General features: G+C 43.8%; 2 protein-coding genes across 7 annotated transcripts in view; one reads left to right on the top strand and one right to left on the bottom strand.

Moving 5' to 3' along the window:
- PIGC (phosphatidylinositol glycan anchor biosynthesis class C) overlaps positions 1-18,454 on the bottom strand; it is a 48,732-nt gene extending 30,278 nt beyond the window's left edge. For 3 of the 6 annotated variants that reach the window (XR_012515150.1, XR_012515151.1, XR_012515153.1), the window contains exon 1: positions 11,648-12,004. Coding sequence is in view for 3 of the 6 variants with exons in the window: in XM_010336130.3 (XP_010334432.1) it covers positions 9,400-10,293 (894 nt within the window). In the remaining 3 variants the exon portion in view is untranslated. Of the gene's footprint in view, positions 1-9,057; positions 10,532-11,647; positions 12,005-18,209 lie in introns of those variants that run through there. The other 3 variants (XM_010336130.3, XM_010336129.2, XM_010336128.3) reach the window with 3 other exon arrangements.
- Positions 12,579-19,385, top strand: part of C19H1orf105 (chromosome 19 C1orf105 homolog) — a 79,802-nt gene continuing 72,995 nt past the window's right edge. Inside the window, exons 1-2 of the mRNA XM_039459956.2 lie at positions 12,579-12,826; positions 16,312-16,402. Coding sequence (XP_039315890.2) covers positions 16,358-16,402 — 45 coding nt within the window. The 5' untranslated portion in view covers positions 12,579-12,826; positions 16,312-16,357. The remainder of the gene's footprint in view (positions 12,827-16,311; positions 16,403-19,385) is intronic.

Raw genomic sequence — 19,385 nt, 5'->3', positions numbered from 1 at the left:
AAGTTAGAGACAAAGAGATGGTTCCTTCTGCCTACATTTTTCTTTTAAAGACAAAAATACTCTGAGCTACATCCATAAAATCTGCTCAATGCCTTAAGGATCTATTTATTTTGCAACTTAAAAAGAGTAGGAGGCCCACAGTGTTCTCAGTGACCAGAGTCCAGAGATCACTTGGGCCTGGCACAAGGCCATAGGGCCATTCTGGAGTACCGAGCAGTGAGCCAACAGAGCTTGTAAATCAGAAGCAGCTCCTCTTGAACCAGGTTTCACAGGAGCCTGAGGGACCTCAGCACTGGCAAAATCAATGTGTGCCATCATTCTAATAGCATTATGGTCAAAGAATTACAGAGCTACTTTGTTTAGGGCAGAAGATCTTAGGCTCATACTGAATGTCACTTGATTCTCAATGCCAATTGGTTCCAGTTGGTGGCAGAAAAGGACATTTGTCTTTCTAAGCCCTTTCCTTGGGTACTTTTACCTCTGCATTACCTGATGGGCATGAGGAGAAAGAACCAAATAGTGTTGCCAGACTTGTGGGAAGTGGCTGCTTCCTGACTACCCCCACCTCTGGGGAATTATCTCATTAATCACAGTAACATACCTGGAGGAAAATGGTGTTTTAATTTTGTTGATGATTGTTATTGTTTGTCAAGGTTAGCAAACCAACATTGATAGCATCTGTGAGTTACAAAAGGGAAAAAAAGCAGAAAGTACAGGCATGGTCTAAGCTAGCATGCCCCAACCAGCCTTTAGCTGTTTCTGTTCTGCCTCTCCCCTGCAGCTGAGTTCTCCTGAGCCCTCTTGGTGGCCAATGGAGTATGCCTTATCAGGCCCGACCTTCCACAGAATGTTGGTCAAACCCTGGCTCTCACCTAAGCTCTGATCAAATTTTTAGAACACTACAATGACACTGCTTGCTATTGGAAGTTTGCACTGTTCTGAGGAAGGTTGTGACATTATCCCCAAAAGGTCCTTGTCAAAATACACAGCGCCCAGAGATTGAGCACATTAATCCCATCAGAGAGCAATAATATGCTTATGAGGATGTGACAAGGCCTACACTATGAGAACATATTTCCTTCAAGGTAAAGAGGAAGACCCCAAAATTCACCCCTCCCTACCCACCCACTCACATGCTCACTACCACTATCTGCCTTACACTTACTGGGACTTATATAATTAACCCTTTATCCCAGCCTGTGTCAATCATCCAAGAACCCCTGGACTTCTGGGTCATCCTCCACACTAACTTCCATGCAGTTCTGTATGTTCCTATTCTGTCCTCCCATTTCTCCCAAACTTCTGTAACCCTTCCACTGTCTCCTCTATAATTCACTGCCCATGATCAACAAAATTCCCTGTCTCTTCAACCTATTCTCTGGATATGCACTTCAGAATCTTACTCTAACAAACTAGAGTTTCTCTAAAGCACTACCTGCCATGCATCGTTTTCAAAGGGGGCAGCTTGTCTCCCACAGCCCTCAAACTGCTAAGCCTGAAGTGGGACAGTTATCCTCATTTTCTGTTGTCAGACCATTCTTCCTTCCTCCTCCCTAAAAACTTTTGACCCTCATGGCATCAGATTATAGCACACACGACCCTACATATTGCTTTTAACTACCAATGCCCAATTCATTCTCCCTTATTTCTTAATGATTTTAGCTCAGGTTTCACTGTCACTCCCTGCAGTGATACTCCTGTTTTAATTCTTGAATATTTTCGTTTGCTTGTTGGTAATCCACCCCCTCTCTGCCTATCCTTTTCTTGACTTTGCTCTTTCAATGATCTTTTTATTTCTTCTACTTGAGTGCTAAGTAGTGAGATCTTGCAATGATCTTGCTCTCCACTCTATCTCAGCTACTAATTTCCAAAACTAAAACATTGTCTTTCCCCACTCTCTCATCTCTATATCCTATCTTTCTAGCCTACTTCTATTGTTTTAATCTCTTGGATCTCCAATCCATTGACCTTTTTGCTGTCCCTCATCCCTCTGTCCTTCACCCTTCTTAAGGCTCACTCTCCTTGCCCAACTTAAATTCCATGGCCCATCATCATCATGCCCATGCATATAAACCTATCTCCTTGCCCTTCTCTCAATTTGCTAAAACCACCACTCTGGGTAAATCTAACTACCTACTCTGGTTTGCACCCATGTAACTGTACATGGTCTGGAAAGCACACACACAAGCAAAGACACAAAGCTAGGATAACTGGTTTCACTTTAATCACCACCGTACTCAAATGAACCCTTAATATTGCCAAGCAGTTATACTAAGCGTCCCTAGTCATTCACTCTCCCAGTGTCCTAAGTTGTTTCACACCTTTTCTCTCACTCCCCCATCCTCACTCTCGGCTGATTCCTTGCCTCCAACTTCCCTGAGAAAATTGAAGCAATCAGAAAAGAACTCCCAAAGAATCTCCTCAGTGCACCTACCCATTTACTAACACCAGTATTCCTCTACTCTTCCCACTTGTTCCCATAGATCAACCATCCCTGTCCTTGTCAAAAACTAGGCTTTGCATTTGTGCACTTACATACTCCAGAATATCTCCCCAGCAATTGTTTCCTCTCTCACACCATCAACTATCAACTCTCTACCATTTCATTCCAACCAGGGTACAAACATGCTATCTTTTTTTGGTCTTCACTTTCCCTTTCAGTTTCTGTCCTATTTCCTGGCTCCCCTTCAAAGCGAAACTATAAAGCTATCTGTACTTGCTGCTAAATTTTTCTTCTATTCTCTCTTAAACCCACACCAAACAGGTTTTTATTCCCAGCACTCCAACAAAAACCTGCTCTTTTAAATGTAAAGGTCAATTTTCAGTTGTCTTACTTGCTTTATCATGTTTTTATCTGATCACATTTGATCACCCACTCCTCTGGAGACACCTTCAGCACTTGGATTCCAGGACACAGAACTCTCTTGATTTTCCACTTGCTGCAGTGGTTTTGCTGTCAAAATATATTTGCTTCTTCTTTCCTCAACGTTTTACTTTAGAGTTCTTAGTCCTCTTCTCTCTTCTCCCATTTCCTTGGTGATCTCATTCAGTCTCACAGCATTAGATATCATGTATATTATCAACAAATCTCAAATTTATATCTCAATTTCACGCATCTCTCTCAAACTTCAAGCTCATTTTCCTATTCCCTACTCAACATTTCAGGCTGAATGTCTTCAAGACATTTCCTACCCTACATGCCCCAATCTAAACTCAAATCTTCCTCCCAAAAATCTCCAGTTGCCATCCCTTTGCCCCCATCTCAATTAATGGCATATCCATATTTCAGTTTGTTAGGGGGAAAAAAAGTCTTAATTTTCAACCCTTATCTTTCTTTCACACCCTACATCTAATATATCAGGTAGCCCCAGTGGCTTTACTTTCAGATTATATCTAGAATATGACTATTTTCCATCACTTCCTCTGCCATCCTCTGTTTTGAGCCACCATCATCCCTTGCTTGGATTACCGCAAGAACCTCCTAATGCTTCCTCCTGTGTCTACTCTTGCCCCATGGCAACCAGAATGAGCCTTTCAAAATATGTGTCCTCTTTTTCTCCATGATCCTCCAATGGCTCCCATCTCAGAGTAAAACCCAAAATCCTTTTAATAGCTTACAGTGTCATACATAATGTAGCTTCCCACATTACCTCATCTTCTGTTGCTCACTCCACTTCAGCCACTCCTTGCTATTCCCCACACATGCCAAGTATTCTGCTGCTCAATGCTTTTGCAGCAGCTCTTCCCTCTGACTGGGATGCTCCCCCCCAGGGAATCTGATCTATTCCCTCACTTCCTTCAAGTCTTTGGTTAAAGGTTATCTCTTCCATGAGACCTATTCTGACCTCTTTATTTAATACTATGCCACTTTTTTCTTTTTTCCATGGCACTTCCTTCCATTTATGTTTAGTATCTGTCTCCTCCTGCTACAGTGTAAGCTCTACTGGATCAAGAAACTTTGTTGTCCTTTTTATTCATAGACATATTCCAAGCACACAGAACAGTATTTGTCATACAGTAAGTGCTCAAAAAATATTTATTGACAATAAATTCCTGAAGCCACATATTATAAAATCTGAATGGTAGAAAGTGAGTAGAGGGAGGCCTATATAGACACTAAATATTTTGTTGGATATTAGGGGAAGTGAATAAGATAAAGGGAATGATGAGGGATTTGACAAAGCATTAAAAGCAACTGCCTACCATTATCGTTTAGTCCTGGGTGCAATTCAGGCACAAGCACAGACTTTGTGTAAGAAAAGCAAAGTATTAGCCCAAGCTGGCAACGTAGCCTTAGGCAATACTTAACCCACTCTGAGTCTCAGTCTCCTCCACTGTAAAATGGAAATAAAACCTCTTACAGGATTGTCATAAGAAATAAATGCAATTATATATATATATATATATATATATATTTGTATATAACATGCATAGCACATTACCCCACATGCGTTGGGTGCTCCAAAATACAGGTGCTATTATTTATCAAACCCCAGTATGCTATTTACCTCCTGAATTTATGGAGACCTCGGACTCAATAATTCAGGTGTAGTTATTTCCCAAACCACAATTCAGTAGGAATTTCAAGACTCTAATTGCATTTCATTATAAAAAGGGAAATCAATAATTTCCACAAGATGGCACTGTGTCCCAGCTCTTTTTCTCTAAATTCAATGGGTTTGAAATTTTATGTAATTGTGTAACTGATGCCCTCTGCTGACTTGTTTTCTTTTTCTTATCCTTGAGCTTTTGGCTTAGAGGATGTACATGATGGCTCAATATGCATCCTCTATATGCTCAGTATGAATTATTAAATCCACAGTGTAAGCCAGCTGGCCAAAGTATTTCTCAAAAGTTTACTGACACCAATACAATATCCACAGAGAACCACCATGGATGTTGCTACAGCCAGATGCACATGCCTTCTAGTTACATGTCACTCATAAATCAGCTGCATCATGTCGCAAAATAAAGTGCATCTGTCATCCCATAGCTCCACCTCTCCTTGATCCCTTCCATACCAACTTTAACCCTTGGCATGATTTTGGAAGCATGAACAAAGCTGCCTCCCCATTCCTCTCTCCTTGATCTCACTTGCCACACCACCCTCCAGGCTTATCTGTAACTTAGAGTGATAAGAAGCAGAGCTGGGAGGAAGGGGTGCAAAGGGAGAAGGGGAGACAGTTTCTTATGCAGGCAAGTATTTGGCAGGCTGGGATTTAATTCCATTGCTACTATAAACTTTTCCTCCTCACCTTTCCCCTTTTCCCATACACACCACAGGATTCTCTAAAAATATAAATCATTAATATTCTACTTACACCCTTTCAGTGTGGTTTAAATATAAGAGACTGACAAGATCACTGAATTTAAGCGATGAGTAACTTCCCAGACAACTGTCATACTACTTTATACCAATTGTCTTCTTGGTGAGAATCCCTGTGCCAGCAGCAGCCAAAGAGGCATGCCACAGGTGAGCCTCAACATCTTTCTAATGGCAGCACACAGGGCTCTGGATTGCCTGACATTTTCTTTTTCTTTTTCTTTTTTTTTTTTTTTTGAGACAAAATCTTGTTCTGTTGCCAGGCTGAAGGACAGTGGCGTGATCTTGGCTCACTGCAACCTCCACCTCCTGGGTTCAAGCGATTATCCTGCCTCAGTCTCCCAAGTAGCTGGAACTACGGGCATGCACCACCACACCCAGCTAAGCTTTGTATTTTTAGGAGAGACAGGGTTTCACCATGTTGGCCAGGTGGTCTTGATCTCTTGACCTCATGATCTGCCTCCCAAGACATTGCCTTAACAACACATTTAATGAAATTTTTTATTTGCAATTTTTCTTAAACTTTTTTTTTTTTTTTTAAAGACAGGGTCTGGCTCTGTTGCCCATACTGGAGTGCAGTGATGCAAACACAGCTCACTGCAGTCTCGACCTCCTGGGCTCAAGATCTGCCTGCCTTAGCTTCTCATGCAGTTGGGACCACAGGCACACACTACCACCTCCAGTTAATTTTTAAAACTTTTTGTAGCGACGGGGGTGGGGGGGTTGGGGGGGGGAGGGCGGTCTTACTTTGTTGCCCAGACTGGTCTTGAACTCCTGGGCTCAAGCAGTTTTCCCACGTCAGCCTCCTAAATTGCTGAGGTTGCAGGTGTGAGCCATTGTTTCCAGCCAGATACTGCATTTTTTAAATTGAAAGTTTGTGGCAACCTTGTGGTAAGCAAGTCTGTCAGTGCCATTGTTCCAATTGCACATGCTCACTTCGTGTTCGTGTGTCACATTTTGGTAATTCTGACAATATGTCAAACTTTTTAATTATCTGTTATGCAGATCTGGGATCAGAGCAGTGATCTTTGATGTTACTATTGTAATTGTTTAGGGGTACCACAAACCACACCCACATAAGAGGGCAAACTTAGTGGATAAATGTGTGTGTGCTCCAACTGCTCCACTGGCCAGCTGTTTCCTTTCTCCCTCTTCTCAGGCCTCCCTAATTCCTGAGACACAACAGTAACAAATTTAGGCCAATTAATAACGCTCCAATGGCTTCTAACTGTTCAAGTGAAAGGAAGAGTTGCACATCTCTCATTTTAAATCAAAAGTAGAAATGATTATGCTTAGTGAGGAAGACATGCCAAAAGCCAAGACAGGCTGAAAGCCAGGGCTCTTGTGACAGTTAGCCAAATTGTGAATGTAAAACAAAAGTTATTGAAGGAAATTAAAAGTGCTACTCCCGTGATAAGAAACGAAAACAGCCTTATTATTAATACAGATAAAGTTCTAGTGGTCTGTATAAAAGACTAACCAGTCACAACATTCCCTTAGGCCAAAGCATAATTCACAACAAGGCCCTAACTCTCCTCAATTTAACAGAGGCTGAAAGAGCAGAGGAAGCTGCAGAAGAAAAGTCTGAAACTAAGAGAGGTTGATTCATGAAGTTTAAGGAAAGCAGCCATCTCTGTAACATAAAAGTGCAAAGTGAAGCAGCAAGTGCTGATATAGAAGCTGCAAGTTATCCAAGAACACTGACAAAAGTAGCTACACTCAACAATAGATATTCAATGTAGATAAAAGAGCTGGCTACTGGAACGTGCCATCTACGACTTTCATAGCTAAAGAGAAATCAATGTCTGGCTTCGAAGGACAGGCTGACTCTCTTATTAGGGGCTAAAGCAGTTGGTGATTTGAAGTCAATGCTCATTTACCATTCTGAAAATCCCAGGGCCCTTGAAAATTATGTTAAATCTACTCTTCTTAGAAGTAAAACAACAAAGCCTGGATAGCCACACACAGCACATCTGTTGCATGGTATACTGAATTTTTTTTTTTTTTTTTTGAGACAGAGTCTTGCTGTTACCCAGGCTGGAGTGCAATGGCACGATTTTGGCTCGCTGCAACTCCGCCTCTCGAGTTCAAGAGATTCTCCTGCCTCAGCCTCTAAAGTAGCTGGGACTACAGGAGTGCACCACCATGCCTGCCTAATTTTTCTATTTTTAGTAGAGACAGGGTTTCACTATGTTAGCTAGGATGGTCTTGATCTCCTGACTTCGTGATCCACCTGCCTTGGCCTCCCAAAGTGCTGGGATTACTGGAGTGAGCCACCACACTCAGCCAGTATACTGAATATTTTAAGATCTGTGTTGGGCCTACTGCTCAGAAAAAGATTCCTTTCAAGATATTACTGTCCATTTGAAATTTGTTTTCAGGCCTGCTAACACAACAACCATTCTGAAGCCCACGGATCAAGAAGTAATTTTGACTTTGAAGTCTTATTATTTAAGAAACACATTTTGTAAGGCTATAGCTGCCATAGATAGTGATTCCTCTGATGGACCTAGGCACTGCCATTAAGAATATTTGTAACTTGTGAGAGGTCAAAATAACAACATTAACAGGAGTTTGGAAGATGCTAGTCCAACCCTCATGGATTACGTTCAGAGAAATAAAAATGTTACTTTTTAGGAATTCCACTCCCTGATGAAATTTCTGATTTGAAATTAATTCCTACTAATAAAAGGACAATACAGAAGCTTGCCCCAAATCAGTTACCACAGGTATAAACACTTATCCTGGGAGGTAACTGCTGCATCTGACACCTTATCTTTGCTCTTTTCAAGTTTTCTTACATGTCAATAACACCTAATACATTAGTACTATTACATAGTGCTAATGCTCATTCATAGTGCTTTGTGTCAGGCATTCTTCAAAGCATTTTGCATAGATCCCATTTACCACAATTCTAGAAGTACTTCCCACTTTACAGATGAAAACTGAGACACAGAACAGTTGTTGCCTAAGATTTGATAATTTATTTCCTCCTTAGACAAGCTGGATTGCTCCCCATTACCTGATTAATTTAAACTTGAGACAGAATATACAAGTCAGACTTCATATTAAAAATCAGATATACAGTTACTGGGATTTCATTTAGAATCCCATCTGGAATTCTAAGGGTCTAAAGCTAGGCGCAAACTGTGAATAGAAACTATCAGTTGGAGCACAGTAACAGTTGTCTACATTGGACATCTCCATAGTTGTTCACAGTTGCCACCAGTCACACAAAGTATGCCAGTTCCACTTGCTTCCTTACTGACCTGGTCTCAAAAGGCCTTCACCACATTGCCCTAAAACCATCATCTGCCTACTTGTCTCCCCTATCCTCCAAGACTAAGCTCAAATGTCACCTCCTCTCATAAGTATTTCCTAATTATTCCAGCTGAAATTTATCTCTAGCTTCTGAATTCCCCCTAGCATTCTGCTTATGATGACACATCACACTCTCCTTTGTAATTAGTTGTGTATATGCTTCCCTAAGAACAAGGTAGAAACTCTGAGTCAAGATTAAGTAACCAATTCTGTGATCTTGGGCAACAAAACTGAACATAGCATCCTGTGTTCTAGGATTTGAGCCCTCGATAAATCAAAGAGCATTAGCACACTGAAAAGGGTAGAGAGAAGTGACTTTACGTACACACACACACATACACACACATTCTCTCTTCACTCTTCATGCTCTTCTGTCTGCCTACTATTTATGGAAAAATCATGAGACAACTTGGTGAATGTGTTATTTTTTTAATAGAAACCACATCACTTCATATGTTACAGTGTGTAATTCAAGAGAGACCCAGAAAGTTTTTTCATCCACAAAATAATAGAAAGGATGAGCTCCCTTACCACCCAGGGAGTTTTGAGATAAGACCTCCCTGGAAATTCCATGCTGCGGTTGATGTTCTACCAACTTTTCCTTGTTTTCAGCTTTTGGTTCGTTTTTTTGTTTTGATCTCTGTTCTCTTACCACAATGACATGCTGCTTCCAGAATGGAACTCAGTCTTCAAGTTTTATACTAGTTAAGAGGCTAATCTATCAGCTTGCCTTAATATGTAATGGATGTCATAATTTAGCTGAGGAACCTGGACAAGTCTTCCTTGATTTCAGCTTCATCCCAAGGCCCATGAATGTTTTCCTTAAAAAGCTGCAGGCGAATGAGGTAGAATGGACAGAGACATGAGATAGACACCAGCAGAAGGGCAAAGAGTATGGCTCCCACAGCACTAATGGACAGTAGGCCTCCCAAGGCTGAAAACGCAAAAAGCAGTGTGACCCCCACATAGCTCCGGGGAGTACATGCCTTTAGTTTCTTCTGTAACATGGGCCATAGGGCAAAAATCTGAATGGCAAATGTCACCATGATGAAGGCATGCAGGGACCGGGGAAGGCGTGATGCCAAGCATACAGAAGCAAAGATGGCCATGTTCAAGGACAGTGTGCTGGATACAATGGCAGCATTGGCACCATAGTCAAAAAAGATGAGATGACCTAACAGCATGAAGACTGACATGGCATAGATGGTGTCTGTGCTGACAGACTCTGTCAGGGTCTTTAGCACTGGTGAAAACCCATAAGTGAAAGTAATGAAGACTAGGGCACTCTTCAGGTCAGCCCACCGTGTCTGCCCACTCATCCTTCGCCCTTCACCTCCATCAATGAGATCAAACAAAACATACCCAATCAGTGAAGAAGCCAGGCCAGTCCCAAAAAGCCAATGGGGGGCCAGAAGACCCTCATCCATATACCACCAGATAACTACAAAAACACAAACACTGCACAGCTGCTGGACCACCACACTGGACTCAAATACCACAGCCCAATATTGGTATTTCCGCGCATGGATGTTTTTCCGAAGCTCTTCCAGGAACCGCCGGTCCACATAGTTATCTGGAAAGGGCTGTCGCTCATACAAGATCTTCTGCCACTTGACCTCCTTGGTGTTAGCTACAGGTTGGGCACACATTATCCTTTCATTCAAACTCAGGCCAGTTTAATCATTGCCCTCACAGAAGTCCAGGTGGTTCCTGTTCTCTATGAAGTTTTGAAATGAGACCTCCCTGGAAATTCCACGCTGTGGTTGATGTTCTACTGAACTTTCCTGGTTTTCAAAGGCAGCAACCCACGCTAGGCCTACAACAGATGAGTTTGTCTCTGAGGCAGGACAACACAGCCAAGTTCCTAGAAAAAGAGAGACTGTGAACCTGTGAAAGTTGTGAAAGGTCAAGGGTAGTACTGAGTTAAAGCCAAATCATTCAGTTTACTAAAAGTCTGAGCAAAATGTATGTGGTTGTCACCTTATCAATTTGGGATATTAAAACTGCATTTCAGATTTGAAAATTGTAATTCCTTGAATAACATACATCTGTTAGCTATCAATTATTGAGTGCCTACTATGTGCTAAGTGCCCTTATGTATCTTCTTTCACTTAATCCTCACAACCTTGCAAGATAGCATTAGTCCTGCTTTAGTAAAAAAGCTGAGATTCAAGATGCTTAAGTAACTTTGCCCTAAGATAACAGAGCGGAGCCAGCATTCAAACCAGTCTTACCCCGAGGCCTGTGTCTCACATTGTCGTTCCCTCTAAACCAGTTCGGAACTCACTGGTTCACATACCCCTCAGGTATATCACATTGCATGCTTATATCTGCATTTGTGTAAATTTATAGGGATAATATCCACATTTTTTATTGGTTCTCAAAGGCATGTTGTTTATGTTTTTTAAGTTACCGATCCAAAGACAATAAATAGTAAGCTGCACTATACAGAAAGATACGAGTGCCACAGTTTATTTAGCCAAAATCAAAGACTCAAAGAAACTAGACTTTTCTTCCATTAGCTGAGCTTAGCATACAGTACTTTAAAGAGCTATCATTCTACTCAAAACGGCGAAACTCTTGCGAGGACCGAAGTAGCTAATCATTCCTTTTTCACAATGGGAAAACGAAGTCAGAAACACCACAGCCATCCGGCAAATTAGAGGACAAAAATTTCATATTGCCTGGCCTAACTTCTTCCATGAAGACCACGAGTGTTGCTTGGCAAGCCAGACACCGTTATCCCCCCTCTCTGCTGCAGGGATCCCAGCCCAGGAATCTCCAGGCTGCCGCCGGGCTGGAGAATCTGCGGCGCCCAAAAGGACAGCGCCCGCCCGCAAAGTGGGGTTGGGAGGGGACAGGATAGGACAGGGTGACCCCAGGGGCGCGCCATCACTCTCCGGGTCTCCCACTTCCGCCGCCGCCCCTCACCCAGCCTTAGGCCTGCGGGGGACAGCAGAGGAGAAGGAGCCCTGGAAACACTGACGATTACACGGAACCCACCTGCCCGAGAATTCCTGGGGGATGCGCAGCTGGGGGGCGGCGGCACCCAGCCTTTTTCCCCCTCCGGCGGGCCGGGGCTGCGACTGCGGCCGAGTACTTCCGGGTCCGCCGCAATCTCCTCCGCGAGGGTGCCCTTCCCCAGCCCGAGCCCCCGCGGCCGGGCTGCTGCCCTCTCCTGGCTGCTCAGAGACCTCCAGGCTCCTCTCCTGAAGATCGGCCTAAACCCGAGCGCTCTAAACCGAGGAAAGCAAACCCCCAGCAATGCCCTACAGCAAAACGGGATGTGCCATCTGAAGGGCTGGGTAAAGCAGGAGAGGGACAGGTAAAGAGGCTGTGCCAGCAGGTGAGAGATAATGGCTCCTTTTGTTGCGCTCCTTTTATTAAGTCAGGCCCTCGGCTAGGGGCTTCCCTGCATCCATGCCTTCATTCCACAGATACTGGCTGAATGGCTGCAGGTGGCAAGCCCTGTTTGGGGTGCTCATGATACAGCCGTGAATGAAACACAAAAATTGCTGCTCTCATGAAACCCTTTTTTGTGCATTGATCTTTACACTGATTATATCATCTCCCCTCTCAAAGAGGACAAATCTAGGGCTTAGATAAGTCGTATTTGTCCAAAGACAGGCACTTGGGAAGTAGATGAACAGAGATCAATATCCAGTTGTCTATAGCTTCAAAGCTTGGTTTTTTCCTCTTTACCTCCTAAGAAGGGTGAAGAGAAGATTACTAATTCAAGTGAGTTCATGGAAATATTAAAGGATGTATAAACAGAGGGAGGTAATAAAGAAACAAAGGGATGTAGTAAAACACAGGATACACTGGAAACAAAAGTTAGAAAACATGACCCATTTACTAGCTCCGTGACTCAAGTCAGATCACATTATCTGACGTTTGATTTCTTCATCAGTAAAATGGAGATAACACTATTTGCATTTGGCTACTTTATGGGATGGCTAAAGAGTTAAATATAAAATATAAAAATGTTTTGTAAAGTGTTTACTATATGGTTCCTGTTAGCTGACTTTGGCCATCATAATGAGAGCAATGTTCAAGTGTGATACATTCTGTAAAAATGATCTCTATTTCCCTCTAGGTTTCTGTTCCAAAATTTGACAAGATTCCTTGGCTTAGTGAGGCCAGCCTTGTAAACAAGCCATTAGTGCTCAGCCTCCCCAGAAGGTAACCTCTCAGCCACTGAGGGCAAAAGTTTTATGAAACATCTCACAGAAGATGATTTTGTCTTAAGGGATGGGGACAGTTATCAGAGGGCACATTTGATCCATTGGGAAACCCAAGTCAAGTGCTTTAACAGTAGAAGTATTCTGGGTTTCTCAGATGAAAATTATCACTGAATATAGGCCTACTCTTAATAAGCACTCTAGCACTTAGTGCTTTTGTTTCTTAAGACTTTGAGTTTCTTGAAACTCTAATTGTCTGCTTTAGATATATTCAAAATTATGTAAAAATAACACAACTGAATAATGAGCACTTGGAAGCACTTGTGCATTTTGTTCTGAAAATACATAAAATGTCTACCTGTTTACTGAGAATGTGATTTTTTTGTGTGTGTGTAGTAGACAAAGCAAAGGTGTGTGTTACTAAAGTGGGGATGTGGAGAGAGTGGCTAGGGGAGATGAGATCTCAAATTATTTCCCTCTCTACCACTGCCACTAAACAATGTAAGAGAATTTTACCTCTAGACACTGCTTCTCAAAACACTTCCATCCTCTTCCTCACCCCACCTTTTCTTCACTGCTTTAGTCTGAAATTTTCACATTTTTACCATCAAAAGTCTAGAACAATAAGTTCCCATCTTTATAGAATAGTAACTCTGTATGTAATTTTGAGGCACTCTCCTGCAATCCTATTAGTCCTACTACTTCTAGACAAACTGCTATATGACACATAAATCCGTTTTTCAAAGTTGCAGGAATTACATGTCTAGGGAGCATTTCAACTGTCTCTTCAAATAATTGGGTTACCTTGTTCCTCCTCCACTTTTGATGAAATGGTTCCTGAGTGCAGTGATAAACTCCGCTCCGGGAAGGGGACATGGACAGAAGGGTGGATGTGAAGTAATGTTGGGGTGAATGGGAGAAACCAGAAGAAGGGCAGAGAAAGGGCAGGCATGGAGGCCATTCGAAAGGCACATCACAGACTAAAAATGATTGACTCCTTGGCATGTGAGACAGCTCGTAAAAGCCAGACTCCCCCAAAAGAGTTTCTCCTTCTGCTGGCATCTACCGTGTACCCTCCTGCCCATGGATGAGTGACTTCATAAGTGACTTCCCATCACTTTCTCCACATCCCCACTTTAGTAACACTTTGCTTTGTCTACTACACATGAAAAAAAATCACATTCTCAGTAAACAGGCAGACAATTTTAAGTATTTTCAGAACAAAATGCACAAGTGCTTCCAAGTGCTCATTATTCAGTTGTGTTATTTTTACATAATTTTGAATATATCTATAGCAGACGATCAGAGGTTCCATAAACTCAAAGGCCTATTTAGGAAACAAAAGCACTAAGTGATAGAGTGCTTATTAAGAGTTGTTAACATTGCGCAGATCAGCATGAGTAAGGACAGTCTAGCATAATTTAATTGTGGAGGAACACAAACTCACAGGCCTATGACAGTCAGATGAGGGGCATAATGAGTACAGCTGGCCAGATAGGACTGCTGTGAATGGGAAATTATCTCTCCTTTTCAGCCCACCCCCACCCCAGGCAGTGTTATCTGCAGCCATGTTAGTTCAGAGGCCAAATCCACTGGGTTTTCTAACAGCACTAGAAATCTGGATGTTTTATGTGAAATTGCTAGTGTTTGATCTAATAGGGTACTATCCCACCATCCCATAGTACCCCCATGCCCATCAGATCTGCCCTAGCAGCCAAGAGCAAAGCATCCTTTGCATGGCTCTCTTGCCCTTAGCTCCCTCGGTCTCTAATTATACAAGCCTTTGGCAGAGGGTGGAGACCAGGGAGAACAGTAGGCCCAGAATGCAGCTGGGCATCTGCAGCATCTGTTCACTTTCACAGCCAGGTCCTGGAGGGTCAGAGCAGACGGCCAGCTGGAAAGGGTAGTTTTTCCTCCAGCCAGCCAAACCTAAGCTAGGTGAAAAGAGAAATCACCTTAGGCACTCATCGCTATTCTGGGAGGACTGGGGTAGCCATCTCAATTCCTGTTTAGAAAAAGGGAGTTCACCTATCTCACAAGAATTCTAAGATGACAAACAACATCTCTGAGGTGCCCTGAGCTCTCAGGAGGACAAGAAAAGAATGTAAAGTCTTTTGAAAGGATGGTTTGTTTAAATACCAACAGATCTTAAGAATTAGAAGCTCCTCATATGGCCCAAAGCTCTGGGTTCCAAGGTGTTTATTTTTGGCAAAGCCCCTCTCTGAGACTTTGGGAGAAAGTTCTCAATGTGCCTTAAGTATTACATACTCTTAAGCAAATGCAGAACAGTCTGAAAAAGATAAAGGAACATTTAGCCAAATATGCTCAGAGTAATTCCAAGAGAGCACTGGAAACACACCCGCGGGGTTGGAGGAGGCGAGGCTGGGCTGTAATGAGAAGTGCCTGTACTGACCTACTTCCTTTAAGGATTCTCTCAGGTTGGTCTGACAATTTCGAAGCCACACTCATCATCAGTCTCCAAAGCCCTTCAGGTCACACTAAGGTCCTGTTTATGTAAGATTATTGTGTGCTGAAGGAGTTCAAAACTGGCCTCCTGGTATCTCCTGATCAAGTCCAAGGCAGCCTTTTCCTATATCAAAGACAAAGTCCCTGAGGGAACTCATATCAGACCCACCTCCTCCAGTCTTATAGGGCCCAGAGAAATGTGAGAAGAAATGAAACAAGAAATGCCTCCTGAACATCAAACTCCTTTCATATGCCTTTGTTTTCAATTAATAATGGACAATGAAATCTTTCCTCATTAGAGAGGAGATGTGTTCTTGGCAAAACTGCCAGCATTCTGAGTTTCCATTTCTTGGACGCCAGGGGCATGAATGGTACCACACACACAAACAGTTTAAGATTATCAGGTCCCTGCAGGACTTGGCCCTTTACACTATAATGAAAGGAACCACAATGCCAAGTGAGACAGAGCACAGGCAGATCACTCTGCAGAAAAAACGTGTTCTTGCAGCATCACTGCTTCACCTGCTAACGAGAAAGAAAAAAATGTTCCAAAGGAAAGGAGTGGGTGGAGGGAGAAGACATTCTGTGGGAGGAAGCAGGTGGGTTGCTTCAGTGTGCAAGGACAAAAACTCCAAGAAGCCAGGCCAGGTATGAAAGGGGGCAGGCACTGGTTAAACATCAAAACCTTCAGTGCAGACCCTTTCAAAGAGGAAACCTGGGATTCATTTCACTCATTACACATCTACTGTTGGGAACAATCTTTATCCTGACTTATTGGTACACTGTCTTACAATCCAAAACTAGCATTGGTTAGTGTAAAACAAAAGAGACAGAAAAGTCAAAAGTGACATGGGAGGGCAAAGCCTTCTTTTGGGAGCCACTCAATGGCCTGAGTCCTCCAGAAGTGGAGTGGGAGGCAGCTCTCCATGGTGTCCCTTGTATTTGCTCAGAAACAACCAAGGGCCTGGCTCTTCAAACTGGGGACTGTGGTTCTAACTTTCTCTTGTTTCAATTACTTAGATCTCCTCATTTCTCTGAGACTTTTGTGACTTCATCCAAGAAGAATATGAATTTGCCAAGTTTGTTTCAAGTTCCAGATGTTTTATCTAAGGTACTCAACATTTTTTAATGGAAATGAAAATTCATTCTAGAATGACATAGAATACAAATACATGTCCCATCTTCTTAGCACAGTCCTGTGCTTGGTACACAATCAGTGTTCAATAAATATTTGTTAAACAAAATGAATGGGCACCACCCCCCTCACTCTGTTTCAAGTGCTTTAGGGCCCCAGTTCACTAGAACTAAGAATACAGGCATAAGGTTAGAATCAACAAAACAGGAAACTAAAAATTAGTATGGAGGAATCTGCCCCAAGACTTTCAGAGACTGCCTGTCAGCGTATGACTGGAACCAATTTGGAGTCTCTAATGCCTCCCCCAGAGGCCTGCTTATGCCTCCCATCCACAGCTCCCCACACCGGTGGAATTTTACATTAAAAACTCCTCATTTCCCCTCCACCATGACCGGCTGCTGAGTGACACTCAGTGTCACTGTGGAGCAAGCACAGAGGCTACAGCGCTTGGGTAGTCAGGACCTCCCTGAGCTGGAGAAAGAAAACATATGGTGAGATAAGCAGTTTTTTCACCTGAAAAACTACGCATCACTCACAGGGCTGTCACGGGCAGTGCCTGGAGCAGTGTCCTACAGCACTTGACACAGGGCCCCACCCAGAGCAAGAGCTCAGGGAATATGAGCCACAATTATTAGGAGCCCTGGTGTCCATCAGTAAATGTTTACAAAGGCCTTTGCATTTGCTTTAATACGTCAGAGATGAATGTCAGCCGCAGCTACGCACATGAGTGAGCAGACATGAGGGGACACTCTGAGAATGCATCTCAGAGGCAGGCCACAGCACTTGTGAGAGAAGGTGGGAGCAAAGGTCAGCCCCAGGGTGGGCAAGCAGAGGGGCAGTGAGAGAATGGTTCAGGAGGAAGTGGCATCTGCAAGGGCTTTAGAAGGTACTGTTTTCAAGCAGAGGAAAGAGCCAGGGGTGGAGGAAGAACTGGAAAGAGAAAAGAAGCTGATCAGCAAAGAGGTGGAGACTGCGTGTACAGGAAATGCTTGAAGAACGTCAAGGAATTATGAGCATACATGAAAAGGAAACAAGGACACGGCTGAGCCCAGCTAATGCACACAGGGCCCCACAGCCAAGAGCATTCCAGGTTTCCAACACCAGAGCGTCAGGGGCCAAGCTTTGCCTACGAGTCATCCCTTAGTCCTTCTAACACCATGGACAGGCAAGGAGGTAACTGGCAACCATGACGTGCACTGGTTGGAGGTGGGGGGAATGAGTGGGGAGGCAGGACTGGCTTAGCAATTGCTGCAGAGCCAGCAGGAAGCCTTCCAGTCATCCAGTCGCTGTGAACTTCCTAGTTAGACCGGTCTCACCTGCCGCTGAACGACTCCTCATCTCAGAGTTGTTCTGGATCTCCGTGCTGTGGCAACTTAGGCGCATAACACCAGGCCCCAACCTGGCTGGAATGGAGGATGGGGAAGGAAAGCCAATCAAAACGACCAGGGACAGGGAGAGGCCATTCTCCAGCTGGGGGTAGCGGGTTTTGTGGCTGCAATATTCATAGTTAGCCACTAGATGGCAGTTAAGAGCAACCGCTTCCAGCTGAGTAGCCCAGAGGGTTCCTGGGAGGCCAGTCTCCCAGCTGACCCGCGAGAAGTGCCAAATAGGTTGGTCCTCTCAGGAGAGAACACAGGTCCCTCAACCTCACCCTCACCCTCATTCTCATCCTGTGGAGGGCTGACCCTCCACTGATTTGAACTTGAGAAAGAGTCACCCCTGCAGATTGAAAGGCAACTAGGGAACCCAGGATCCTTGCTCTGTTGGGGCACCAGGCAGATACCTCCAGCCGTATTCTTTCCTGTCACACAGACGTCCTCAAATTTGAATCTGGCTCCAAGAGTCTACTGCGTGCATGAAGGCCTGCAGGTATGTGCCATGGGGTCAACATGGATTCAGCAGGCGGCGGCTCCCTTCTGGAAGGAAACTGTTTTGTTTCAAGGGAGTAGAATGTACTGTGGACACGATCTCTTCCTTCATCCTCTAAATCAGGGAGTTGCCGAGAAGCTGCTGGCTATCCGGAGGCTAACTGGAGGCCCTGGACCCTGTGCAGAGGTGCAAAGGTCCTGCCACCTGGCTGCCTTCTTCTTCACCGTCACAGGTCAAAGGTCAGAGCTTTCAACACCCACTAACTCCTCCCCTGCTCAGGAGCAGCCCGGTGGCAGAGGCAGGTGTACCTGTGCCTGAGCAGTAATTCCTAGTTAATAGATAAAGGGCAAACAGGCTCAGACACCGTGACAGGGAGAGGGAGACAGACAGCAAGAGAGAGAAACACACACAGAGGTGAGGGACAAAAAACACAAAAGGAGAGGCAGGACTATCAAAGAAGAAAGATTTTCAGTGATGAGCAAGAAATGAAGCCTAAGCATTTCCTCATTTAAACATTTACTGTGAGGAGCGTCTTCATTAGTCATCACTTTCACCTGCCATTTCCAGGCATCCACTCAGGACTCCTCAAGATACCGAGAAACAGAAAGGTGCATCATGCTAGCTGGGTAACTGGGCCAAGAGGTGACGTGGCTGACTCAGTGATCCAGGGTAAGGGAACAGCAGATGTGTGGGGGTGACCCGCAAAACTGCAGCTCGAGACTCTGAAACCCCTTTGCCCACTTGCTGGTACTGGGTGGAGCTAGAGCTCCTCAGTTACTAATAGATGGTAAAATGCCACTCCACCCTCTCAGTTCCTGCCCCCACTGTCTCTCTCTGCTCACTTTGATCCATGTTTGTTGTTCCAGTCTAATGAGTCAGAGTGAAGATAAGAACATTATTTTGTTTTAGCTGACCTGAGGCAAAAAGCCCTGGCTAAAAAGATTGTGCAGTAGCAGAGCATAGATGCACAGGATTTTGACTTCCTATTTTCTCTCCACTAAGAACTCTCTTTTTAGTATTTCTCTCTCAATGACTAAGTTTTCAAGGCTCATAACTACCAAGGAAACTACCTTGTATACTCCTAAGTCAT

This window comes from Saimiri boliviensis, chromosome 19 (assembly GCF_048565385.1).
Source record: "Saimiri boliviensis isolate mSaiBol1 chromosome 19, mSaiBol1.pri, whole genome shotgun sequence".
Classification (NCBI taxonomy): Eukaryota; Metazoa; Chordata; class Mammalia; order Primates; family Cebidae; genus Saimiri; species Saimiri boliviensis.
The sequence above is the reverse complement of the archived record's forward strand: the minus strand, read 5'-3'. Positions and strand labels throughout refer to the sequence as shown.